At 39.9% G+C, this 27,327-nt stretch overlaps 1 protein-coding gene across 4 annotated transcripts; it reads right to left on the reverse strand.

Annotated features, from left to right (window-relative positions):
- Positions 1–4,371: 4,371 nt before the first annotated feature.
- On the reverse strand, positions 4,372–26,865 carry PCFS4 (PCF11P-similar protein 4). Of its 4 annotated transcripts, none has more exons than XR_016080320.1 (7): positions 26,256–26,865; positions 24,496–24,597; positions 23,084–23,353; positions 7,743–8,561; positions 5,971–7,026; positions 5,321–5,882; positions 4,372–4,604 (listed from the first exon to the last, which is right to left on the reverse strand). XR_016080320.1 is itself a non-coding variant. In XM_088894541.1 (7 exons), exons 1-7 carry the CDS (start codon positions 26,631–26,633, stop codon positions 4,560–4,562), a joined length of 3,153 nt encoding a protein of 1,050 aa, XP_088750667.1. In that variant the 5' UTR covers positions 26,634–26,862; the 3' UTR covers positions 4,372–4,559. The 4 variants fall into 4 exon arrangements, 3 of the variants coding, with proteins under 3 accessions (XP_088750667.1, XP_010275998.1, XP_010275999.1); XM_088894541.1 differs by having other exon boundaries at positions 5,321–5,866; positions 7,806–8,561; positions 26,256–26,862; XM_010277696.3 differs by having other exon boundaries at positions 5,321–5,866; positions 26,256–26,862.
- Positions 26,866–27,327: the final 462 nt, after the last annotated feature.

Raw genomic sequence — 27,327 nt, forward strand, 5'->3', positions numbered from 1 at the left:
CTTCTTCCACAGTGTTTTTAAATCATCATTGACCCGGACGGTTATATCATTCAGTCCAAAAACTGTCCAGACAATCAGTTTCGTTTTATCTTTAATCTGTTTCTTAGTCAATAACTGTTGATTTGGTCAATGATCCGTTGATCTAAATGGTCAAACCATTGATCATTGAATTGGAACAACAGTTTTTGATTATTTTCTTTTAATTATTTTTTATTTTTTAATTTAAAAAGGGAATACATTTGAATCTAACGATCAAACCACTAACCCAGAAACCAATTTAACAGAGTTTTTTTTTTTTTTTTTTTTTTGGTCTTCAGTGCATTGCACCACTAAACCTCCCCTTGACCCCTTTTCTCTCTAAAGTGGTGATTGCGGGATTCAATACCACATCACTGCTGAAACAAACCAGCTAATAGACCAACGAGCCACCTCTTGATTGGTAAGGCAGATAGGTTTGATTGTAAATAGCACACAAAATTATCTTTGAATTCAAGCAAATTAACAATGATATCCATCCTTCTGTATCTGCTTGCTATAATCCTCTGTAGATAAATGTATGTAAGATACATGCACTTATCTAAAACAATATGTAAGATAAATGTACTCACAGGAGCTAGATTGTTAGAGATAATACCTCCATCTGAAAATAATATGTCATCTGTATGACTGTATCCAAATTTAATTTAATTTAATACAGAGAAGGAATGTAGTATTGAGAATGGCATTAGACACAGAAGGCATAGCAATTGAATTAGCACGATTAATAGCCCATTGGATCGATGTACTTTTGTTGTTAAAGGCTGTGTTTGGAAATGATGCAAATAGGTGTGAATGCAAATATGTAGAGTGTAAAACAGTCCATAAAAATTATAAAATTGGGTTAGTTTTGCACTGACAAATTTATCTTCATACTAAACAAACTTTTAGATGTTTAAGGGATGCAAACATGTATTCCAATAAAGCATATGGTTTTTCTTTTTATCAAAAGCCCACTTGAATGCAAATTTGCTTCTTTTTTATTGATGTACTTTTGCATCTTATTATCAACGTAAATATGTATTGGTCTGTCATTTATCAATGCATAAAAGTAATACTACCAAATACAAGCAAAAGTGAACCAGATTACAAATTTACCTGAACCAAGATTTACACTCCATTTGCATCATTTGCAAATGCAGCCTAAATACTTTCTCATTTCTTGCTGATCAGATAAAATAGAAAGCTACAGCAATCCAATTAAGAATTTCTAAAAACATAGCCTTATTATTGAGGTGTGGCTTAGGGGTGTAAGCAAGCCGAGTCAATTGGTGAGTTACTTGGGCTGGCTCGTTAAATAATCGAACTTGACTCAAAAAGTTTGAACTTTGTAATACCTAGCTCAAGTAACTTGCAAGTCTAATCGAGCTTCTAATAAAATATTATTTTTAATATTTTATTTATCAGTTAAATAAATGAATTTATAATCAAGTCTTTTAATATATATAATATTTTAAGTATTATTTTATTTATCATTTTTAAGAGCAATTTATTTATAATTGATTCAAGCTAAGTCGAGCTCGAAAAACTTGCAAGTATCGACTTGACTCAAGTTCAAGTATGAAATTCAACTCGATCTGAGTTCAAGTTGAGCTCAAACTCAAATATCCCAAAACTCGACTCGAAATACACAGCAGAAGCAAAATAACAGGAGCAAAATAAATGATTGATGGATTCATCTTCCTGAAAACATAGAGGGCATAGCCTTATCATTGAAGTACAAGTAGAGAATAATGATCGTTATCTTGCCGAGAGTTCTCAACAGAATACTGAACTGGATCACGTACATCCATAACAAGCCCCACATTGTGATCGTTGTCTTACTGAAATTCTCCCAGAACAGAAGCCTTCTTTTTTTAAAGCTGTAGAGAATAGAGATCTCTAGAGAAGCCCTATCAATATAAAAAAAGGAAAATTCATGATCAGTATCCTGAATTTTAGGTGGTCTCAATCAGTCCCAGAACTTCAAAACGTGTTTCTACAGTATCTAAACATTTAGAATGTATCTAATAGGTCCCTGTTGTTAACAGTTCGTCAGTTAATTTTTTAAAATATCAAAACTATCCTTCAATAGAAGATACTGTTCATTGTCTACTACCTTGAGACTGAAAACAGAAATATTATAGATTGTTACCAATCTAACAAGTTCTATGGCTTTTGTGTTTTTAGTTCTTAAAATAAAATGGCAAGAGTTACAGAACATCTTTCCCTGAGATAGTTGATGACTAACATGAAGCAACAATTGCAAAACATGAATTCTCTCCATCATAAACTTTTGCGGATTTTGAGTTTGCCTTATTCATTTATCATGGCTTTTAGTTTTGCCGCTCTCGGTACATCATTATCATCACGCACAAGTTCTTTGTCGTTGTGGAGTTCCCTTCATGCATGCAAAGTGCATATCTAAACTAAGAGCATACAGGAAGTAGATACGCCTAATAATCTGGGCAACAAGTAGATGCAAAAATCTTCACTTGGTTGCTTAGGACAACCAGTAGATACGCCTAATAAAGGTGGGGAAATCTTTATAAACCTTATACAGGTTTCCTCACCCTTCCCTTCCTTTCCCCTCCTTTTCCTTCAAACCAAACATAGCTGTAAGGTGCGGGCTACAGTTGCATATTGACTTGAAGCTTCACGTTAAAGTTTTATTCGTCTAATTGTATAAATTATGTGCAGGGAAATTTTCAAAACGCAGACTTGAACACACGGTAAGATTTCCTCTGTTCATTACCTACAATTGGTTTGATTATATTCAGTCTTGGAACTGATGAGTTAGTAGTTTTTAGGGTCTGAGGTTGTGGTTGAATTGCTTGTTCTAATTTGCAACCATGAAACCTGGATCCTACTATACTTGTTTACATAGAAACAGGAAACAGAAGTAGTTATAGTAAGGTTATATTGGTCTTGCCAAAATCAATCTAACTGGATCTTGTTATTTTCTTAGTTCCTTCCCCACCTTTAGAAGGATTAATGTCCTAAAGCATCTGATCAAGTTTATATTAAAGATCAGAAAGCAGCATGGCAGATCATCTTGCAAAAGGAGCTTACCGAGAATTTTTGAGCTATTGTAATATGGGAGTATTAGAGGGTTGTTTTTAGTTTCAGTAACGGATTATTCTGTTTAGAATGAGTTTTTACATTGTTTTTGTGCTAATGCCATAAGTTTCTAGTTGGAACTGAATTCAGTGACCAATTCAGTCTCATGGTAGAAGACAATGAGCAGTGTCTTCTTTCAAAATAGAAGATAATGAACAGCATCATCTTTTGAGTGATAGTTTTATATTTTCAAAAGTTTTAAGTGGCACATGTCATCATGTATACAGCTCAGTTTGGAAAGAGTACAAATGCAAATGTGTAGTGCAAATACATACAAAATAATTCAAGATACAAAGTTTTGCACTGTACATATTTATATTTGTACTCCTTCCAAACTGAGCTGTAATAGATAACCGAAGGGCGGTTACCCACAGAAACCTATTGGACACATTCTGAAAGTTCAAATACTACAGACACGTTTTGAAATTCAGAGACTGACTTGAGAGTTGAGACAATCCCTAATGTCGAAGGTACTGATCAGGAATTTTCCCATACAAAAACTCTTTCCTCAACTCCAATCAACTTACGAAAATAGTTTTATTTTCACTTTTTCTTATACTTTTGGTATTCTAACAAGTAACAAGCCCAAGCCCAATCCCAATCTATCTCGTCATTTCGGTGATTAAAAGCCTCACTCATTTCAAACGATCTCTAATCAAATGGCCACCACTTTCTTTTTTAAATGCAGTACTATACGTCTTTACCCCGTTCGCAACAATATAATAGTAAGTTCTAAAATATATAGCACAGATGCAATGTTCAATCGCAGGAAAACTGATCAAAGAGCATAATCATACCATGTGCATCGAAAGTTGAATCAAGAAGGTTTACCATTTCATACCCCATTAATCAGGGTATTTCATATAGAAATGGGTGATCCATAGGACCAAAAAGTATAAGATAAAGAAAATTAAAAAAAAAAAAATTAGACCCTAGAGATGCCAGTGAGTAGTTTGACGTCAAGAATTGATCCTGTTATCTTTGATCACCAGCCTCTGACTTATGCGGTGTTGAGACTCGGTCATGGTAATTATACATCTGGTATCCCTCCTGTAGATAATTAGCGCATGCAGCAGTTGTTCCAGAAAATAGAGTTATAATGATGACATAATAAAATGACCTGTCAATAGAATTTCTGGGCGAATGTATCCCCGCCAGCAAGCAGAGCTCATTATTCAGTACCCCTAAGAAACTTTACTGCAAAATAACAAGCAAAATATAAAACAGAACAAATAGTTGCTCAGAGAAAAACTTTGTAAGATTTCGTTGCAAGAATGTGATGTTACAGGGCCCAACTTTACATATACATGATTATAGTATGATGTCATGGTACGCAGGCTCTAGGTGAAAATTAGAATGGTGTACCATAAACATATGCTGAAACTCGAAATAATTTACACAAGATCAACGCCGGTAATTTCAATCTAACTCCGCATCCTTTTCCTTTGATTACCTTCTTCAGTAGTCCCCTGCAGAACAAATGAAAATTGATCATCTTCAACTTAAGCTGATTGGCAATAGCAACAGTTCTAGCAAATGAAAACTGTTATAAAGAATAAAGAAAAATATCAAGATAAAAAGTCGTTAACACATGATAACAATAATCAAGAAAATACAAAACCAAAAACAAGTGAAAATAACATGTATGCCATTAACCATAATGAGAACACACTTAAAAATCTCCTTATAATTTCTTTATGAAGACCCAACTCTCAGATTCAAACCCCTCATTGTCACGCTTGCCAGCCCAATAATTTGCTATCACACCAATTAATTGTTCCTTCATCTAGTTCAACACCATAAACCACTACTATTAAGAAACAAAATCTTCTGAGTAAAACATGATTACAGCAAAAAACAGGAAAACAAAGCAGAGGAAAAAGAAGACAAAGAAAGGGAGGGGATAAAGATAGTGACAAGCTCAAACACCATAAACCGCTCAGATGTCCAATAAACCTATTAAGGCTGCATTTGGCATTCTTTATTTTAAGGACTTCCTTTTTTCAGTTAAAATACTCAGGGTTATGGAGGTTTCACATATTTTGTGACCTCCTAGAATATAACAGTGAAATTTCCAAATCACAATACACGTCTAATTTCAAATATATTAGGTAATATATAGATATCAAGAGAGAATATCATAAAAGCCAAAAAGGGAAAAAGTAGGAGAGAGTATGAAACATACCCCTTCATCTAGCTGAAAATCTTCTGGAGGAACTACTGTGGACTCAGATCTACACTTTGCATGCACAATTGGACCTAGTTGGGATCTGTCCATGTCTGCTGGTGGACCATCAGGTGCATTTAAGTATACAGCCCCTTTATACATCCATTCCTCTGTCTCATCACTGTAAAAATCATCAAAGGGCTCTCCACATAATGCACATACATTCTGATTCTCATCAGCAGGAACAGCCATTTCTTGATCATCCTTCTCAGCAACAGCTTCAGTGGGCAAAAACCCAGGAACTGCATCAACTCCCAATGCTTCTGCACCACTGAGCCACACATTAGTACTCACAAACCACTTGCGAGATGGCTTCTGCTTGCGGCTTTTGGATATCCGATTCTTGGTAACATGCCAATCCATGTGACTACTATGTTCCTCTTGGCACTTGAAGCGTAAGCCACAAGTAGTGCACTGTCTTGGAAGATCAGCATACAGAGCCTTTATTGCAGACTCATGCCGCACCTTAAGGAGATCCAGATTGAACTCAACTCCTATGGAGTCCTGACAGAATGGATTGCTGTCTTAAGATATAACATTATGCTATTTCACCAAGAACAACACTTCAACAAGAATAACTAAAAAGAGTAAACATTACTTAGATGTACCTGAACTGAAGCAGGTGTTGTCAATGAGATCAAACCTTGAGCCATGAGAGAACTAATTAGACCTGAAAATGCACTCCCACTAGATGCATGAGTTGCAATAGGGCCCACATTTTGAGATATAGGTTCTATCTGCGACGAGACAGGAGGGGGGCCTGGAGGTAGAGGAGGCAAGGCCCGCCCTGGCAAATGGAAGGGGGTATTTGATAAACCATGAATTGTAACAGACGATGATGCTAGCCCAGGTATTGGATTAGGTAAAATTGAACTTGTAACAGATAAATGCCCTTGTGGGATATGTCCATGATTCAAGGGTTGTTCCATTTTGTGAGTTGACATCTGAGCAACAGCAGATGGAACAAAATTTTCTTGAGCATTTTGAGACATAAGTGGTTGTGCGGGTAAATGAGAAGCCTGTCCCTGGCTTCGCTGATTCAAGGAAATCAATCCAGCCTGTTGATTAGGAAACTGAAGCAGCTTAGTAGGAGTTAAAGTGTTCCTCTCAATAACACCTAAATGCTGCCCAGGCAAAGTCAAAGACTTATTTGGGATCCTGCTAATGTCCATTATATTGGACTGACTCTTAATCTGGTTTTGTTGAGGAAGAACCGAGAGAGGAGGGGGTGGATGAGATTTAGGTACATTTACAGGAGGCCAGACCAATGGAGCCAAGGAAGGTCTTTGTCCCCGATGCTTCTGCAATGCTGATGCTGGTGGCATCATGGTAGAAAGAGCCTCCACATTCATAGTATCACGATTTGAAGATCCCATTCTGGACACAACACCTGAGAACCTCTGAAATTGTGCATCAGTATCTAGAAAATTATCAACCTGAGAAGGCATTTTCTTGATAGCTGATGGAACTACTCCAGCTGCTGGAAATGACATCTGAACAGCTCTTCCCCTTGCTTTCAGGTCAAGATGTTCTTGTGAAGACTGAGGGAATTGGTGTGGAAAATTCTGTGGTTCCTGAGAATGATGAGAACTCTGAACATGACTTGACTCATTTTGAGTTTGTGGACAACGAAGAGAGTTGTTGCCCATAGTTACATGGCCAGACTGCAAGAAACACCAAGTCATGTAAATTTTAAGCTCAAAATTGGAAAAAAAAATTATCTTGCTCATTTTTTATCAATAATAACGAGGCATTTTCATAAATAACAAGGAAAAGTTCACCACAAGGAAAGGATATGGCTAAAAGAAATCCGTTGTACATGAAAAATCAATCTGTTTGTCAAAAGAAAACTAACACGATCTTATCAATCAAGAAATCCCCAAGCACCCCTTTGAATAATAATACAATCTTTAGAGTGACAAACAGTGTTGTAAGTAAAAGAATTGTGTCGCTATAAGCATGGATGCAGGTCAAAGCATCTGCACTAGTCTGAACTGTGGGATTATGGATACGATACAGATAACAGAAACAGGAAGAATTAATAGGACAAAATCATGATTTGCCCAAGACACATTCTCATATTTGTCCACTTAACAACAAACCCTGATGTTAATAAGATCAGATGGATAGTTGCCCTTGGATGAATCACTTAACACAAGTGCTCTTTGCAACTTTCCAGGGCAAAAGACATATGAGGTAACAGATAGTTCCAGCAAAACAAAATTTGGACTTTGTGCATAAGCCACTAAATGATTAAAAAAGTGGAAAGCACGTCTAATTGTGCAAATCAATAGATTCTTACTATCCAGTAAGATTGCTAACTAATGCTTACTAACTAACAAACAGATAACTGGACAGACAAAAAGTTGAAGAGCCATACACCCAGGATGGAAACCCCATCTCCAGAAATAAATGCTGCATCATCCATCGTAGAGAGTTGAACCTGATTAGGCCAATTGCCTCTCCTGAAATCAGATTCCAATATTGCAGTACTAGGTCTCTCCAAACCAGTTCTTCTGCTTAAGCTGCCAAGAGGAGGATTAAATGGCATGAGATCGTTACCCCTACTACGGTCTGTCAGTGTTGGGCTCATATCTTCCCAAACATACTCCTCTTCTTCGGTATTCTGCCATCTTTTTGAAACCTCCTTACTGTTTATGCCATTAATATCAAGCCGTTCAACCTTCAAAGGCTTCCCATTAAGTGTGTTTTTCCCTCTGTAATTTCCATAAGCATCAATCAACGCTCTTGGCCTTTGCTGGTCACATCCATTACTGGGATTGTATGTACCAGAAGTTTCCATCTGCTGACACTTAAACCACCATTCACTCTTCTCCCCATCCCCATCGGTAGCTTTTCCAGGTCCATATTCAGAACCGGAATGTGATGGTGAGGCCCCTTCAACAACTCTTCTTGGAGAATTATTAATAGCAAATCCATCATTTGTTGGTGGTAAGGACCTAGCTCCAATTCTCGCAGGAGAAGAAGACCTTGCAAGTCTAGCTTTTGTAGGAAGCAGCCTCTCAGCAGCACCAACAGAGGATGCACGGATTGCAGCTCCTTGTGAATCTAACCCCTGCACTCCAAAATGAGGAGAAATACCCTCATCATGATCCAAATCAAATTCAACATATCCACTTGCAGGTTTTCTCCCATAGATCTGTAGGCTTGAAGAACTCCCTCTTCCTTGTTGAATGTCCTGCAAGGACAAGTAAATCCTGCAATTAGATGTGAATTAACATTTAAAGGGAAAAAAACAAATTATCCATGTGCTACTAAGGTATGTTGACTAAAAATAATACTAGGAAAGCCCTTTGAGAAGGCAAATTGAACATTAACAACCCACAGGAAAAAAGAAATACGAGGCAGATGTATCAAGGAAACAATCCTCATGAGAAAACATGTATAAGATTAAAGATTCAGAGGTCAAATCAATTTCAGATAAAAATTGTAAGTGAAGGCTTGCATTGCACACATGGAATTTTGGGGAAGCTCCAGACCATTGTGTTGGGCTTGCTTAAGTATTTCTATCCATTTTTTCTCCTCCAAAGGCTGTCATAGATGCAGCAATATCATTGCTATCTGCTTCATGCATCTGCAAACGCAGATAGTTACAACTCAGAGCACTTAGAAAATGCACAGATTATATTACATTTCCCAAAAAGCCAATGACTAAACTATTGCACATTGCTTCTGATCAACAAAAATTCCAAAGGAAGCATATTGTCACACCTCCACACCTCTTATAGGCAAGGGTGCCCCTGGCTAGAGGTTTAAAGGTGGTTATAGAGGATTCCAGCCAAGGCTGGGATGTTCCAGTTCCAGAGTCATCTGGAGCACTCTGGGGAGTTCTAGAGTCTTCTCCATTGGGCTGGAGTGCTCTAGAACGTAGTCTTCTTGGACCAAGAAATATCAAGAGGGATCTAGACATACTCTAATGAATTCTTGTATATTTATTATATAAGAGAGATTGCAGAATGTTCTAGAGAGGGGTTGCTCTAGAAGAGGTCTAGAGACTTCTACTTGAAAAGGTGTAACTTGTGGATGTAGTACAGAAGGTGTAATGTGTGGCTACCATGAGGAGGTGAAAACATGTGGCCCACATTCACTCATTAAGGATGTGGAGAGTCCTATGAATAGGGGACTCCCTCATTTGTTAACATTCAAGAAGAGATCCAAAGAGCGGTCCAAGAGCTTAAACATTGTATAGTGCAATGAAAGCGTTATTTACCCAAGCCATGATGTGTGACATCTTGTACCTTTGTGTGTGTGTGTGTGTGTCAAGGAGGGTGTCTTGAACACACAAACATGCCAAGGATTGCACAAGGGAGTGTATCTTCACAAGCACCAAAGCAAAGGCAGAATCTGGGGCAGAGCTAGGCTGACTCTACCCATGGGATGAGTATATATACATTGATCAGCAAGGTTAAAATGAAAATTTTAGGCTCCTTTTGGGAAGAGTGCAAATACAAAAATGATCAGTACAAATGCACATATATCTGGTTCATGAAAATGCAAAGTTGGTTTAGTTTTGTAATGATAATTCTGTACCTTTACCAAATGATTTCTAGTTGTGATAGGTACAAACATTAATCCCAATATTGAAATATACCTTTTTAACATTGATCAACTTTGAGTGCAAAGTTTGTATCCATTTTCGATGCGAACTTTGCTCTCGTTTTGAATGCAAACATGTCCTACAATCTGTGTTTGCTGTCATTTTCAAGACATAAATGCACTTTTACCAAAAACTAGCAAAACTGAACCAGAGTGCAAATATGTACTGAACCAGCATTTGTACTCTTCCCAAATGGAGCCTTAGCCACATGCCCACATCTAATTACTAGTAACCCGAACATTCAAGGATAGGTGATTAGAATCATTAGATGACTATAATAACTACTTTCAGAAACAACATGGTTACATGTATACCAGATTCTTATAATATCTCTAATATGCTACAAAATATTAGGATGTTTAACATGTATAGTATATGGGATCTCCTTAAGCTTCCCAAAAGGTGAATCAAAGAGAATGATTATATATCATAAATTTACACAAGCTCATAGATAAAAAAAAAAGGAAAGGAGACACACCCTCTGAAGGCCTGAACTCCTTGTGAATGGACAAGCATGAAGACACCATGACTATAATCTTCTTCAAGAAGTATAATAGAAAAATGGAAGATTTCATCATAGAAGTGCTTCATCTTAATTGACCCACTAGCAAAAAGGGGACTAAAAAGACTGAATTATCTTAGGGATCTTTCTAGGGGGCAGGCAGTTGTAATATTGGAAGTATTATATGGTACAATGTTTTAAAACACAGAGGCATGAGCGAGGCATTCCACTACCTAGAGGCATGAGGCAGAGTTCAGAACATAAGAGGCATAACCGTATAAGCCACCCAAGCACAAGGAGACGTAAGCCTCCTTAAGAGGAGGGGGATGAGGAGGAAGGTATTGGACAGTTTTTGTATGCCCTTAGCTTCAATCGACTTCATGTTGTGTGGCATACTTCTGTCTAAGACCCTAAAACTGGACACTTAATGAGACTTGTGTTGGTTTTAAATGTTCACAGCCGTTGGATAAGTCTTGGGAGATTTATCCTGCCAAGGCTGACATTGGTGTGCTGCCAACTGTTGGGGTGGCTTGTCTCAGCTGCCAGGGTGAGACCCAAGGCACACGTAGTGTAGGATTACTTGAACCCTTGAACCGGACCAAATTTCCAGTACTGCCCTGAACCTTGGAGATTGATGGGCAAAACTGGAAAGTTGCACCTGACCCTAGACCCGATTATGGTACTGCACTAGGTGTCGGATTGGGCTGTCTTTGATATGCCAATCAGTGAGATCCTTAACGGGAGTCAAAACCTGGGTATGTTGGGACAGTCTGAGAATTCATCTGAGTGGGTGATCATAGTGACGGGATCAGCCCCTTTGTCGGACAAAGCTAATGATCGGGGATGCACTCTCTCTAATGGAAACCAAACAGACGGCAGTTGTTTTCAATCGTTGGAATTTTGTTTTGCAAAATTTATATATATGATATATACTTATGTATGGTTTCAAAATGTTTGCAAATGGTTTTAATTCTCGGGATCCATGTGAGCAGAGAGTGCAGCACTGTTCCTTGCAGCCAAGGAAGAGGTCATCTCTTGTCGGGCAGTGCTTAATCATTATGGGCTGAGAGGTTAAGTGTAAAGCCATTTGGGATAATACTTGATGGGCTAATCTTGCATCTGCCCACAGTCCTTGGTTTTTATAAGATGGCTTGGCGCAGGGACCACTTAGTGTAAGTGTTGAGCCCATAGGGTCCATGTGATGGGCTCAGGGGGTTCACTGGGCCTTCCAGTGAATTCGGCTAGGCCTTGTAACAGAGGTTGGGCCGAACCCATGTGGCTTATGTGTAGATCAATGCTTTGGTCCCACGCCATACAAAGAAGCCCAACTGGGCAGCAGTTTAAAAGACTATTGAGCACTTATTACTTAATGGGCCTAAAGCCCATTTCGAACTGGACTGATTTGATCAGTCACAAAAAGGGGCGGGTCTGAGATTAGAATGAGCCCAAAAGCTTATCTAATCTACAGATAAGATTAAGAAGAGACCTAATCCAAATACAAATTTGGATAAGGGCAACTCCTGATATGATTAGGAGGTTTTCTTAATCATTAAGCAAGTGGAGGAAACCCTAATTCGAATTACAAGAATTCAAACCCAGGGGATTTCGCAGAGAACACACCTGCATTATGAAGATTGGATCTCAGAAACCCTAGAGAAGAAAAAGCAGTTTGCCACTTTCTTCTCTAGTTCTCTTCTCCATCAGCCGCCGCCAACCACCACCAGTTCGGTTTTCTCTGTGAGGGAAAGATCAAGAAAGAGTTCTTGATATCAGTCTTTGCTGAAAGGCTAATTCAGTTCGGTGCTCATTGTTTCCAGAGGATTCTTGTGAAGGATTCAGTGCGTAGGACGCACTCTACTGGTTCTGTTCCACAGTTGTTGTGTCATCTTCAGTAGGAGCAGATCTTGGTGTCTTCTTTGGGCGTGAACACCAACTTTGGGAGATATTATTTCTCTGGATCATGTATAATCACTCCCTTCTCTTTTGGTTCAAATCTGGTTTAGTTTGGAAGGAAGGTAGGAAATTTTTGAAATTCGCCCACCCATTCCGCAACTATTTTGGCGTCCATACGATGGATCCTACCATCCCTTTCAATGGTATAAGAGCCACAGGTTCAAATCTTGAACCAAATGATCAGATCTGAACCTACGCAATTCGGTAGAAGTTGTTCTATCCGGGTATTGTGCAGTTTGTTGTTTTACTTCAAGAAACTGTTTCTTGTTGAGGGCGATTGATCTGAAATTAATTTTGTTAAATCTGAAATTTATTTAGAATTATTCTTTATTTATTTCTTGATTTAATGGATTGTTCGTACCTAGAGATCGCAATGCAGAATTGGCGCAGATTGTCTGCGCATTCTCCTTTTGTAATTTCTATTCAATTCGGTCTGTAAAATAATTTTTTTATTTTTCTAGACTGAATGTATAGGATTCAATCAAGGATGTAATTAATTAATAGAAATAGAATTTCTGTTTTATTTTATTTTCTTGATTGAAGAAAGCAGCGGCGCTGGAGATTTGCAGATGAAGGCATCGCATTCTGTGTTTTGCAGTTTATGAAACTGCAACCCTAGTGACTAACCTCTGTTTTGCAGGTGGTGCGAAAAGTCCATGTCTGATTTATGATTGTCTAAAATCAGAAATATTAATTTCAGATCTTTCCTGAATTAATTCTTGAATTGAAAATCAGTTTCGAACCATCTCGGACCAGATTGGACCGAATCTAGGGTTCGAAAGGGGATTGTCTTCAGTTCAGATTTCTCACACTTTCAGACCCAAATCTGATGTTCAATTGCAGGGATTAATTCGGCCCAACCTGTAAAGCCCAATTTTAAAGAGTTAAAACTGCAAAAACCCACTTTTATGAGAAAAGCTATATGGGCCGAACTGTTAATTGTTATTCAGCCCATATACCTAGATGATATTAATTGTTAATATTGTGTTTTTGTTGGGCTGATTAATGGGCTTTACAGCTAGTGATTGATTGGATCAATTCTTCCATATCATGTGATATGTGGATGTTTGATGTGCTGCAACCATGGGCCATAAGCACCTGGCCCATGATGTTACATTAGTGGCTCTTGCGCACACCATGGCTGAATGCACATCATTGCCATGGTGTCCCCTAAGGTCATTGGATGACCCCTTCCTTGAATGGTGGGCCCCACAACCCTAAAAGGGGTCGCGTGCGGAAACCCTAGCCGATTTAGGCCCACCAGAAATCTGACTAATGAAAGTCAGTGGGAGCCACTTTGGTTTGACCTAAATTAGAACTAGGGCGTAATTTTTTGTTCCCTCCGGTAATACGAGTGCATGTGATAGGGAAATCCATATGATGGACTCTCTAAGGCCTTCCGTCATTAGTACGATGATGGGTCCTTCAGTAATGAGGAAACGCACCATAAAATTGGGCTATCCATTTGCTGTTGGGTCTGTCAGAGTGTTTCATAAGATGATAGGGGTGTCATAGACCGATGTGGGAGGGGCTTCACCAGAAAATGGGAACTCTCTCACGGTACCTTGGCGTAACCTGAATATGATGGGTGAGCACTCACTGGATAGAAAGGTTTACCTGAAAACGGCTCTGAACCTTGTCTGACAGAGGCCAAAGGGAAACTCATACGATAAGTGGATGTGATCCGTCACAGAAAGGTGGTGGGGTTATGCAGCTGAAACAGTTGGCTCCACGCACCCTATGTGATTTCCCACATTTCCAGAGACATTTCGCCGTCTCCGTCACTGAGATAGGAGGGAAATCTCAGAGATGAACAAATGGAAATGGAACATATATTAAAAGCCATATCTATGTAGGTAGCATGAATAAAACTAAAGTTGTGGACTAACGTTTTGTTGTTTTATCAAAAAATGGCAAACGGACAATTTGCTAAGTTGCTTGACGACAACAAGCTTAAGGGACCCAATTATGCCGACTGGTACAGAAACCTTATGCTGGTCCTGACTTCAGAAAAACTAGATAAGGTGGCTAAAAATCCTGCTCCGGATCGTCCGGGGGACAAGGCTTCTGAGGCCCGAAGGAGAGAATACCAAGAATGGGAGGATAAAAACTCCCTGGCCCGCTGCTATATCATAGCCTCTTTGGACAATCCGATATAGAGGCAGTTCGATCAGATCGAACTTGCTAAAGACATATTGGATAGTCTGAAGACTATATACGAAGACCAGAATCGTTCTACTCGACAAAAGGTCCTGAAACAGTTCATGACCGCACAAATGACTAAGGGGCAGCAAGTGCATGACCATTGTCTTCGGATGATGGGCTACATAAACGAGCTGGAGGCCCTTGGTTCCGGACTAGATCTGGTCACACAGATCGATGCTATTCTCAAAACTCTGCCTCCGTCCTTCAACCCGTTCATTATGAATTACAATATGAACAAGCTGAATGTCAGCATCCAAGAGCTCAGCAACATGTTGCAAAGAGCTGAGGAATTAATAAAGATGAGTCGATAGCCATGTTTGTTGAAACTGGCAAATCTGGCAAGAAGATGAGGACAAAGAAGAAACCCCAGAAGAAGGCCACCAAATCTAAGAAACAAAAGAAAAACAAGGCATCCGATGCCTGTCACTTCTGCAAGCAGGCCGGCCACTGGAAGAGGAACTGTCCTGCCTACCTGGAATCTAAGAAAGGTACTTTCGAAACTTGTGTCATGGAAACTAATTTATTAGTAACTTTTGTGTCCTGGTGTGTTGACTCCAGGGCTTCAACTTATGTGTGTAACTCACTGCAGGGGTTCAAAGTAAGCAGAAGGCTGAGTGAAGGAGAGGTGACACTTTACTTGGGGACTTCTGCAAGTGTTGCAGCCACGGCGATAGGAACCGTAGAATTAAATTTTAGAGAAGGGATTCTTGTACTGAAAGACTGTCTTTATGTACAAAATCTAAGAAGAAATTTGATTTCTGTTTCTAAACTGTGTGTGGATGGATATATTGTCTCTTTTAGTAATGTGATTACTATCAAAAGGAACAACAAATTCATCGCATGCGGGAAACTGGAGAATGGTCTCTATGTTCTACATCCTTCTCTAGAAACTAACTTAACCGAAACTACATTGGTCGAAATCCCCAAGAAAAGGACTTGTGAGATAATCAGTCCCACATGACTGTGGCATTACCGACTTGGCCACATCGGTATTGACCGAACCACAAGATTGGTAAAGGATGGTCATTTGGGTTTTCTAACCGTAGAAAACCTTCCCACTTGTGAGCCTTGCCTTAGAGGCAAGATGACAAAGCGGCCATTTAACGGTAAGCCTGAACGATGTACAGGCACACTTGACCTTATACATAGTGATGTATGTGGTCCCCTGAGTGTTAGGACCCGCAACCAACACGTGTATTTCATCACCTTTACCGATGATTTCTCACGATATGGTTACGTGTACCTAATGAGACAAATCTGAATCATTTGAAAAGTTCAAAGAGTTCAGACAAAAGGTCGAGAAACAGTTAGGGAGAGAAATTAAGGCCCTTCGATCAGATCAAGGTGGCGAGTATCTCTCTGACGAATTCAGGGACTACTTGAAGGCCAATAGGATTATCTCACAGTTAGCTCCTCCTACGACACCCCAGCTTAACGGTGTTTCAGAGAGAAGGAATAGAACATTGTTAGACATGGTCCGATCACTTCTCACACGCTCGGAATTACCCACATCCTTTTGGGGATATGCGTTAGAGACCGCAATTTACGTGCTGAATCAGGTTCCAACCAAATCGGTTCCGAAAACTCCATACGAACTATGGACCGGAAAGAAACCAAGTGTCAAACACTTGAAGATTTGAGGTTGTCCTGCGCACGTTAAAAGAACGAGTGCGGACAAGTTGGAATCCAAGACCAGTCGTTGCCTATTTGTAGGCTACCCAAAGGATTCAGTGGGTTATCTTTTCTATGACCCAAGTGAGCAGAAAGTGTTCTGCAGTCGAAATGCCCTGTTCTTAGAGACGGATTATATCTTGGACACCCATCGTCAGGAAAGTTCTTGATGAGGAGAGCTCAGGAGCAGTGGGAGATGTCTTGCAGGTTCCAGGTAGTGACCAACCTAGAAGATCCACCCGGGTATCCAGGCCACCAGTCCGTTATGGTTATGACCAGGACAGTTACCTGGTGGAAGTATTGACTAGTGAGGAGGATCCCGTGACTTACGCAGAAGCTATGTTGGACATAGAATCCCAGAAGTGGGTGGAGGCCATGAGAGTTGAGATGGACTCGATGGAGGCCAATGGAGTCTGGACTCTAATAGATCCGCCCTCCGGAGTAAAAGCAATTGGTTGCAAATGGATCTATAAGAGGAAGAAGGGCCCTGATGGCAAGGTTGAGACCTACAAAGCCCGTTTGGTGGCGAAAGGGTATACTCAGAAAGAAGGCGTCAACTATGAGGAAACATTTTCGCCCGTGGCCATGCTTAAATCCATTAGGATCCTGCTAGCTGTAGCAGCATACCATGACTACGAGATTTGGCAAATGAATGTCAAAACCACGTTCTTGAATGGAGATCTTACTGAAAATATCTACATGCAGCAGCCGCAAGGCTTCATTGCTGCTGGTCAGGAACACATGGTATGTAAACTTAATAGATCCGTATATGGACTTAAGCAAGCTTCTAGGAATTGGAACATCCGTTTTGACTCTGTCGTCAAATCGTAACTTTGAGCAAAATCCGGATGAGCCCCGTGTTTACAAGAAGTCCAGTGAGGATAAGGTCACCTTCTTGGTGTTGTATGTGAACGATATCCTACTCATTGAGAATGATGTAGGAATGTTGACTTCGGTCAATGTGTGGATTTCGCAGTAGTTCTCCATGAAAGATCTTGGAGAAGCTTCCTATATACTGGGTCTTCGACTCTATAGAGATAGGTCGAAGCGGATAATTGGATTATCCCAGGCTGCTTACATTGACAAAATTGTCAAGAGGTACAGCATGGAGAACTCCAAGAAAGGAAATGTTCCTTTCAGGCACGGAGTCACTCTCTCCAAAAAGATATCTCCCAAGACTTCTGAGGAGATTGAGGGCATGAAAGACGTTCCCTATGCCTCAGACGTAGGGAGAATCATGTATGCCATGCTGTGCACTTGCCCTGACATTGCTCAGGCGGTGAGTGTTGTAAGCAGGTTCTAGGCCAACCCAGGGCAGGGGCATTGGACTGCTGTGAAGAACATACTCAAATACCTTCAAAAGACAAGAGTTTTGTCTAGTATTCGATAGTAGTTCACTACAAATTCTGGGGTATACTGATGCCGATTTCCAGTCGGATCCAGATGATAGAAAGTCTACATCTGGGTATGTTTTCACGATAGGATCGTGTGTTGTTTGCTGGAAAAGCAGCAAACAGGGGTCCACGGCAGACTCCACAACCGAAGCCGAGTACATTGCCGCAAGTGAAACTGTCAAGGAAGCCGTGTGGATGGAGAAGTTCATTCACGAATTAGGAGTGGTTCCGTCCAGTACATCACCCATCCCGTTGTTGTGTGACAACAATCTGTCAAGGAAGCCGTGTGGATGGAGAAGTTCGTTCACGAATTAGGAGTGGTTCCGTCCAGCACATCACCCATCCCGTTGTTGTGTGACAACATTGGGGCGATCGCCTAGGCTAAGGAGCCTCGAGCCCACTCGAAGTCAAAGCACATCGAGAGGAAGTATCATGTACTAAGGGAGATCTTTGGTAGAGAGGACGTCCTAATTCAGAAGGTAGCGTCAGCAGATAATGTGGCAGACCCATTAACTAAGCCACTCACACAGAAGGTGTTTGAGAAACACGTGGAAAGTATGGGACTCCGGCTTGTACCAGATTGGACCTAAGTGCAAGTGGGAGCTATTGGACAGTTTTTGTATGCCCTTAGCTTCAATCGACTTTGATGTACTTTTGATATTTAATGTAAATAAATAAAGTACATGTTTGATTCATGTTGTGCGGCATACTTCTGTGTAAGACCCTAAAACTGGACACTTAATGAGACTTGTGTTGGTTTTAAATGTTCACAGCCGTTGGATAAGTCTTGGGAGATTTATCCTACCAAGGCTGACACTGGTGTGCTGCCAATTGTTGGGGTGGCTTGTCTCAGCTGCCAGGGTGAGACCCAAGGCACACGCAGTGTAGGATTACTTGAACCCTTGAACCGGACCAGATTTCCAGTACTACCCTGGACCTTGGAGATTGATGGGCAAAACTGGAAAGTTACACCTGACCCTAGACCCGATTATGGTACTGCACTAGGTGTCGGATTGGACTGTCTTTGATATGCCAATCAGTGAGATCCTTAGCGGGGGTCAAAACCTGGGTATGTTGGGACAGTCTGAGAATTCATCTGAGTGGGTGATCATAGTGACGGGAGCAGCCCCTTTGTCGGACAAAGGTAATGATCGGGGATGCACTCTCTCTGATGGAAACCAAACTGACGGCAGTTGATTTCAATCGTTGGAATTTTGTTTTGCAAAATTTATATATATGATATATACTTATGTATGGTTTCAAAATGTTTGCAAATGGTTTTAATTCCTGGAATCCATGTGAGCAGAGAGTGCAGCACTGTTCCTTGCAGCCGAGGGAGAGGTCATCTCTTGTCGGGCAGTGCTTGATCATTATGGGCTGAGAGGTTAAGTGTAAAGCCATTTGGGATAATACCTAATGGGCTAATCTTGCATCTGCCCACAGTCCTTGGGTTTTTATAAGATGGCTTGGCCCATGGACCACTTAGTGTAAGTGTTGGGCCCATAGGGTCCATGTGATGGGCTCAGGGGGTTCATTGGGCCTTCCAGTGAATTCGGCTAGGCTAAGTGTTGGGCCCATAGGGTCCATGTGATGGGCTCAGGGGGTTCATTGGGCCTTCCAGTGAATTCGGCTAGGCCTTGTAACAGAGGTTGGGCCGAACCCATGTGGCTTATGTGTAGATCAATGCTTTGGTCCCACGCCATACAAAGAAGCCCAACTGGGCAGCAGTTTGGAAGACTATTGAGCACTTATTACTTAATGGGCCTAAAGCCCATTTCGAACTGGGCTGATTTGATCAGTCACAAAAAGGGGCGGATCTGAGATTAGGATGAGCCCAAAAGCTTATCTAATCTGCAGATAAGATTAAGAGGAGACCTAATCCAAATACAGATTTGGATAAGGGCAACTCCTGATATGGTTAGGAGGTTTTCTTAATCATTAAGCAAGTGGAGGAAACCCTAATTCGAATTACAAGAATTCGAACCCAGTGGATTTTGCAGAGAACACACCTGCATTCTGAAGATTGGATCTCAGAAACCCTAGAGAAGAAAACGCAGTTCGCCACTTTCTTTTCTAGTTCTCTTCTCCATCAGCCGCCGCCTACCACCACCAGTTCGGTTTTCTCTGTGGGGGAAAGATCAAGAAAGAGTTCTTGATATCAGTCTTTGCTGAAAGGCTGATTCAGTTCGGTGCTCATTGTTTCCAGAGGATTCTTGTGAAGGATTCAGTGCGTAGGACGTACTCTGATGGTTTTGTTCCACAGTTGTTGTGTCATCTTCAGCAGAAGCAGATCTTGGTGTCTTCTTTGGGCGTGAACACCAACTTTGAGAGATATTATTTCTCTGGATCAAGTATAATCACTCACTTCTCTTTTGGTTCAAATCTGGTCTGGTTTGGTTCAAGTAGGATCCTTGAATTATATTCTAAAATCAGGGAATACGATTCTCAGTTGGAAGGAATGTAGGAAATTTTTGAAATTCGCCCACCCATTCCGCAACTGTTTTGGCGTCCATACAATGTATCCTACCATCCCTTTCAAAAGGGAGGATATCGTCTTTTTTTTTCTTTTTTTATGAAAGATGTCTTGGATTAAGAAGAATGAAGATACATAATACTAGCTGAAAGGGGGTCTTATCGAAATTTCTTTCCTTTCTCTTTCCTTCCCTTCCCTCTTTCTTTTCGTTCTTTCTTTCCCTTCCCTTCTCTTTCCTTGTCCTTTTCTTTTTTCCTAAGACATATGCCTCAAAGGCATCAGCACTTCTGTCATACGCCTTAAGGCATTTTGGGAGCACCTCACCGAGAAACACACCTTAAGGCGTATGCCTCCCATCCCTTTTAAAACACTGATATGGTATAAAATATGTACTTGGGACGGGGGGGTTCTATTAACCCCTCAACTTCTGAACCTAAGGAAGATTTTATCTTCAAGGATCCACCATGATAATGAAAAAGATTTTCTCCAAATTCTTGGCTGCTAGGTTAAATGCTTCTTTGGGTAGGTGGGGATGGGGGTGGGGGTGGACATTCTAATCACCCCTCAAAATTTCTGAATTGGCTGCTAGGTTAAATGCTTCTTTTGGTTGGGTTCCAACTTCCAAGACCAGCTAATACTAGACCTGTCAATGATACCCAAAAATCCGAGGCCCGAGCTGACCTCCGATCCAATTATCTCAGATTTGGATGATGTATTTATGTAAGTGGATCAGAATATCATATCCGAATTCTGGAATCTGCATCCAATTAATAATTGGATCAGATTCGGATTTGACTCCATCTGAATCCGATTATATATTTCTATTATAATATCTATTGATTTTAATATATAAGTTTTATATAATTATATTTTAAAATTATAAAATATATATATTTTATATATTATATTAAATATGAATTTATATATAACAAAATCAGTTGTTATATTTACATTAATTTATTATATATAAAAGTTGAAAAGTAATTAACTTTTATTTTTTTTATATTTTAAAAGATTAAAGCGGAGTCAAATTAAATCCGAATCCAATCCAAGTCCGCTCGGATTCAAATTCAAACCCGAAGTCTTCAAATCCAATCAGATTTTAGATCGGATTACAATTTTGCTGATCAGATCTGACTACAGCCCTAGCTAATACTCTTACAAATTGACATGCTACAGAGGGAGTTCAGAGACGACCTTTATTATATTGGGAATCATAACTTGTCTTTGGTGAATAACTTATTAAGAGATTGTGAGCTCCTTAATGCTGAAGCTTGATTGATCTTTTTTATTTCTAATGCAACATAACCTTTATTAATTATCAAAGAATGATTTTTTTTTTGAGAAAAAGGTAACAGATTATATTCAAAAAGAGGGAGGGATGTACATGAGAAGATGTACAAGGCCTTGACAACAAAAACAAAAGACAAAGCCCATTAGTTACTTGGCATTATATTACCACTATACAAACAATCCCTTCCCGATGCAGATTTTGCTAGAGACTAGATAGTCAGCTACTTGGTTTAGCTCTTTGGGAATCCATCTGAAGCTACAAAACGAGAGGAGATTTCATGAATTTCTGCCAAAAAATGGCAGAAGTTCCAGGGTCCAGAAGCCTGTCTAGAAACCCAAGTAATGACATTCCTTGAGTCCCCTTCCACTGCAACAAAATGCCCATCTTTATTATATCGGGAATCATAACCCTCCATTTAGTCCTGTTAGTTTTTCAGTTCTGAGGTTATTGGTTATCAATGTACAAAGGACCATCTGATCTCTGATAAAAGCTTCAGTGGCTGAACTGAATGACTTATGCCCTGTCTTTGGTGAATAAGTAATTAAAAAGATTGGGAGCTCCTCAATGCTGAAGCTGAAGTTGGGTTGATTTTTTTCTTTTGATGTAACATAACCTTTATTAGTTATCAAAGAATGAGTTAGAGACTATTTCTATGATTTTCTCATGTATTTTTTATTGTGTAAACATCTATGCTTCCAACACCTATTTAAGGTTTCGATTTAGATTAAGAAATTCCTAAAATCTTTTACTAGTTTTTACCCACTGTTTATATGATGAATCTTCCATATATGCTTTCTTATAAAAAATGTAATCCCTTATGAAAGTTTTATACCTGTTCTTGATTTAGTTCATTTTTTCCAGAAATAATGAAATCTCTAGAGGCTTAAGCCTCATGCCTAAAGGCTCACATCTTGCACATTAGCAGATCATAAGACTTCACCCGCATTTTAAAATATTGTACACTGCAAGCAATGACAAACATTAGAAAACTACATCCTTCCACTGTTCCAGAGACAATCAGAATGAGGAAGAAAGAGTATGTTATAAGGGTGCAGCTGAGGAGATACCCTGTCCAGCACTCCAAAGTGGCACACATGCTGGACCAAGATCATTTTATATTCAAAATTGGCCATTACCCAATGTTGGTCCCAGCCATCTGCAGTCTTGGAAGGGGCATACTGGGTACAGACCTAACCTTTGGCATTTTTGCCAAAGTGTCTGCTCTCACATTCAAGCCATATGTTCAACTGAATGTTGATCCCAGCAATCATTTTATATTCAAGTTTCTAAAAAATCACTAGTCATCACTAGAGAAGGAGGTTCACAGACTTCCATAAAAATAGTTGCAATCTTTGTTCTAGAGTGGCAGAAAAAAAATACACAAAAAAAAAACATTTTTACACATTAGCCTTTTATGCGGTACAAAAGGAATCCTGTCTTTAGCACGGCAGCCAGAATAACATGCACATACTCTCTAAACACTGAAAGTATAACTGTCTCCTTATAATTGGTTAAAAAGAGATCAAACTCATACAGGAGTGTTTGTAATATAACACTCCTGTATACAGGATGGAGAGAGAGAGAGAGAGAGAGATCCACAGCAAAACTTACATTTGCAAATGATGAATGTTCAATTTGACGTCTTTCCAAGTATTTTGGATTGACATGTATACCATGACTTGGTCGAGGAGGTGGAGATTCTTCAGATGATCTTGGAGCTGTCAAGCTAGTTGATTGTTGGTTTGAAGCTGGAGAAAACTGCAGTTCGACCTCAATCTTTCGAAGCACTTTAGTTGGAAATACTGTTGACCATGTCCCAAAGAGGTGGCGCATTGCTGGATATAGGTTTGGTTGAACTTGCCTGTATGCTTCACAGAATACCTGGACAGAAATGATAATGTAACAGATTAATACCACAAAATTTCATAATGTGTAGATATATAATCATCATCATCTAAGCCTTATCCCAACTATATGGCATCGGCAACATGAATCTTGTTTTTCCATTCCGTTCTGTTTAATGTCATATCAATTGTTAAATAATGAGCACTTAAATCATTTCTTACCACTTCAAACCATGTCCTTTTTGGTCTGCCCCTACCCCTAGCCCTTCTAGCCCCTTCAACTTGTAACTGATCGCTTTTTCTTATGGACTCTGTAGGTGATCTTCTATGCATGTGGCCAAACCACCTAAGTCTACTTTCTCTCATTTATCACCTATTGGAGCTACTCCTAGGTTCCTTAAAATTTCTTCATTTCTGACCTAATCCTTTCTAGTTTTTTCCACTCATCCATCTCAGCATATACATTTTGCCAGATGGAGTGATCTTGTGGCCAGAATTTCCCTGTCCACTGGATAGGTGAACCCTGGATGAAGCATTTATCATTCTCCCCATCCACACCAGCCCTATGTCCGACCTCGTATTGGAGATCCCCCTAGATAATAAGAGATACTAAATTCTAATGTTTTAGTTTTAAAGCATGTCCCTAAGGACTTACTTTAGCCAAATGGTAGGGAATTCCTGGACTGTCTGTTTTAGAGTTATTTACTAAACAACCCCACCATCAAACCTTATCATAAAGGTAGGACCATAAGTGTGGCTTGACAAAGCTCTCCATGTGTCCCATCCTCTACTCTCTTTTAATGAGCAAATTTCAAAAGGCACTGCCACATGGACAACTAAACTTATTTCCTATTTTTAACAAAATATTGATGCTTTCAGCAGCCAATACCAAATGGGAAAAGCTCCAATAAAAGGTGGGTTAAAGAGTTGAAAATGGAACAGGGAAGCTAAACCATGGCAAATCCAAAGGCCCCTTACCTGATGGATGGTCTGGACTAGCCACCCACAAGGCAGTCAAGATATAGACAATCCAGAGAATAGGACTAAGTAATCTATTTAGATGTCCATATGCATGTTTATCAGTGTATTCTTACATATATATATATGTGTGTGTGTGTGTGTGTGTGTGTGGATAGCAATTAAAAAATGTTCATGCATCATTTGTCGTAATCCACTCACCTCAGGGAGGCGGGAAGCAAAATACCTCGCATATTCACGGCCAATATTCTTCACAATACTGTCCAGAAGATATAAAGATGGCAGCTTTTGCTCAACTGGAACCTGCAAAAGACAAGTACCATGCAGTGAATGTCCATCAAGTGAGAACAGTGTTTTAAAATCACTAGGCACAAGAAAAGCAGAAGGGCCTTCTAGCACCCAAGGACAAGGCGGTAAGGTGCATACCTTTTCGAAGCAAGATGCAAATTTTTGAAAAAAAAAATAACGCACAATGCAAAGCTGATTTTTAAAAGAAATTAAATGTTTTAAAAAGACTATTGTCTCAAGTTAAGATACATAAAAATAAATATGAAGTGCATTCAAAGGGAAAATGTGTAAGTGAAAGCAAACATATGTATGGCACCAAAATGATTCAAGCATGTAAAACCTTCAATCTCAAGAATTCAAGATCACTAAGTAGAACAAAGCAGCAAGAGTATCAAGTAATACAAGTCTAGAGCAAGCCTCACAAGTTACAAAGAGGGAAAGAATCTTTAAGAAAAGGTTGAAACCAAAATTCTCCAGCTGGGACCTTAAAGTCTGGCCACAATCTATTCTATTCTGTTTGAGTTCATAAACCAGCTCCATAACCTCCTCTGTTCTCTCCATCACAAACTTAAACTCAAGAGGCCCCCCATCTGTCCTATGTCAAGGAGAAGCAGATGAGGTGTTGCTTATGGCTTCAAAGATATAGTTAGTTATGCCTATGTCAAGAAAGAAGAAGCTTTTTTAATACAAGCTTCAGCCCTTACACTTGAGACAACTGCTCAGGTGCAATAGATATAGTTAGTTATAGCCTCATCCCATGGTAATGAGAATCAACCATTCTCATGGGTCAACAAAAGTGTAGGTTCAAGGGAACTTCTGGCAATGTCATCTGTTGGGTCAATCCCTTGGAAGATTTTCTACATCCTTACAAAGGCCCAGAGGCATCCAGTTTGAGAATTAAGTGTGTTGACAATAGTCTAGCAGATGAACTTGCAAAAAGTGGGGTAAACAGTGTTGATTGTATCTGAAAGTTAACCACCAGTGAATTAATTGTGCTTTGTTTTGCTTTTTGAATAAACAGATCTTAGCAGCTTATACATATAACTATGATTTGAGTTTCTTTTTTATTTCATCATTATACTAAGATTTGAGAAGCTGAATTTCTTAAAACAAATAGAAGTTCTTGTGCAATTATAGCACACCGGAATACTCTAATAAACAGAATCAGCATATCCAGCAAGGGGAAAAATCAAGTTTCCCCATAAACCAAAAAAATCAGTTTGCAAGTGCATAACCCCCTCCCCTATGTTATGACTTCTTAAGAAAACAAGAAGAAAATACTCGCTTCCCGAAAAAAAAAAGACGGGACCCCAATACCTAATACACATAAAAATCTCTTTGCCTACTCTTTCTTCCTCAACTTCACTCCTTTCGTTCTTTCTTGGTGTATGTCTAAGTGAGTGAGTCAGCGAGTGTTGGATTCCTCAAACAAAGAAAGCACGCAGTAATCTACTCATAGGACTTAGAAACTCAACTTTCTCTATACACTTCCATACCCATGAAGAGAAGTGTAATATAAAAAGAAACTGCTTGGAACAAAAAAAAAATGGAAACTGCTTAGAGCAAAAGGAAGATTAACTAAAAAGTATCTTGTACAAATACAAATAGTTATTTCAAAAAACAAACACAAATCAATCCTAGCAACTCCAACCCCTCCGAGCCGCTAATGGTACCTCAATAATACGGGCACAAATTGCATCAGCAATTCCCTCGCCGTGCTCCCTTTGCTCACCGGCTATAATCGTAAGCTCTGTGATAATAGGCTTCGAATTGAAAGTGAGCTCCGATAGAACAACTTCATAAAGTCGAACAATCTCTTCGGTGCTCGGAGGCGGAACGTCGTCGTCATCCGAGACCCTCATCTCCTCTTCTCTCTCCTTCAACAGAGCCCTAAATTTTTCGAGAATTGGAGGTGGAGGCTTTTGAGCGAGGTCATTGGGCACGGCCTTGCTGCTGTTGATGCTGCCGCCACTGGTGCTGGAGCCACGCTCTGACAGAAACCCTAAATTCCGAGGGCTTTCTCTGGCAGAGACGAACCTCTCTTCCTCCATGGCCGTAATTGTTTGGGTGTTTCAGTTCTTAGGGTTTGCGTCTTCATAAAAGGGTAAACCGCGAATTCGCGTTGAGGCTACAGTCGCCATTAAAGAGGCAAGAGATTCAAGAGATGCAGAGGGAGAGAGAGAGAAACTGTTGATTCTGCTGCTACTCTCTGGGTCTGGGGTTTGCCTTTGCCCAGAAATCGATTTCCTCTCAGAATGGTATCTTCTCGCGCGATTTTTAATTTATCAGGCGTTCGTGCGATTTATCGGCACAATGGTGTATACCTTCCCTTTTTTGCATAGGGTCGTTACCTTACCTACGGCCCTATTGAGAACGGATCTGCTCCTCACACAGACCTCACAGACACATCCCACCATCATATATCGGGAGCATCTCCCGTACTTATATATAAAGATGTTCCCATTGCACGGTGGGATGTTCGTGTGACCGTGAGATCATTATCAGACGCGCTCTGTGAGGAGCAGATTCGGTGTGAGGAGAACAATCATACTGCATGTTCGACCTTTTGTTCAGGGATACTATCGTCATTTTGTATATATCATGAGACCAAGACACATAAGACCTTTGGTTGAACGAATCCAATCCGTCCATCTGGCAGTATTATCGTCAAAGCAGTGTAACTAAAAGCAACCAACGCTAAGATTCACAACTTGCAGAGAAAGTAACGACCAGACCAACGAATAA

This window comes from Nelumbo nucifera, chromosome 1 (genome assembly GCF_055504915.1).
Source record: "Nelumbo nucifera cultivar China Antique chromosome 1, China Antique-T2T, whole genome shotgun sequence".
NCBI classification, from domain to species: domain Eukaryota; kingdom Viridiplantae; phylum Streptophyta; class Magnoliopsida; order Proteales; family Nelumbonaceae; genus Nelumbo; species Nelumbo nucifera.

What these genes read in the sequence shown, in the direction of transcription:
- PCFS4 (XM_010277696.3), bottom strand. Translation starts at nt 26,633, where the DNA reads ATGGAGGAAGAGAGGTTCGTCTCTGCCAGAGAAAGCCCTCGGAATTTA. An exon ending in TTTGTGCCCGTATTATTGAG is followed by an intron (nt 24,598 to 26,255) that starts GTACCATTAGCG and finishes TGTCTTTTGCAG; the next exon opens with GTTCCAGTTGAGCAAAAGCT. An exon ending in ATGGGGTTTCCATCCTGGGT is followed by an intron (nt 7,027 to 7,742) that starts GTATGGCTCTTC and finishes TGTTTCTTGCAG; the next exon opens with TCTGGCCATGTAACTATGGG.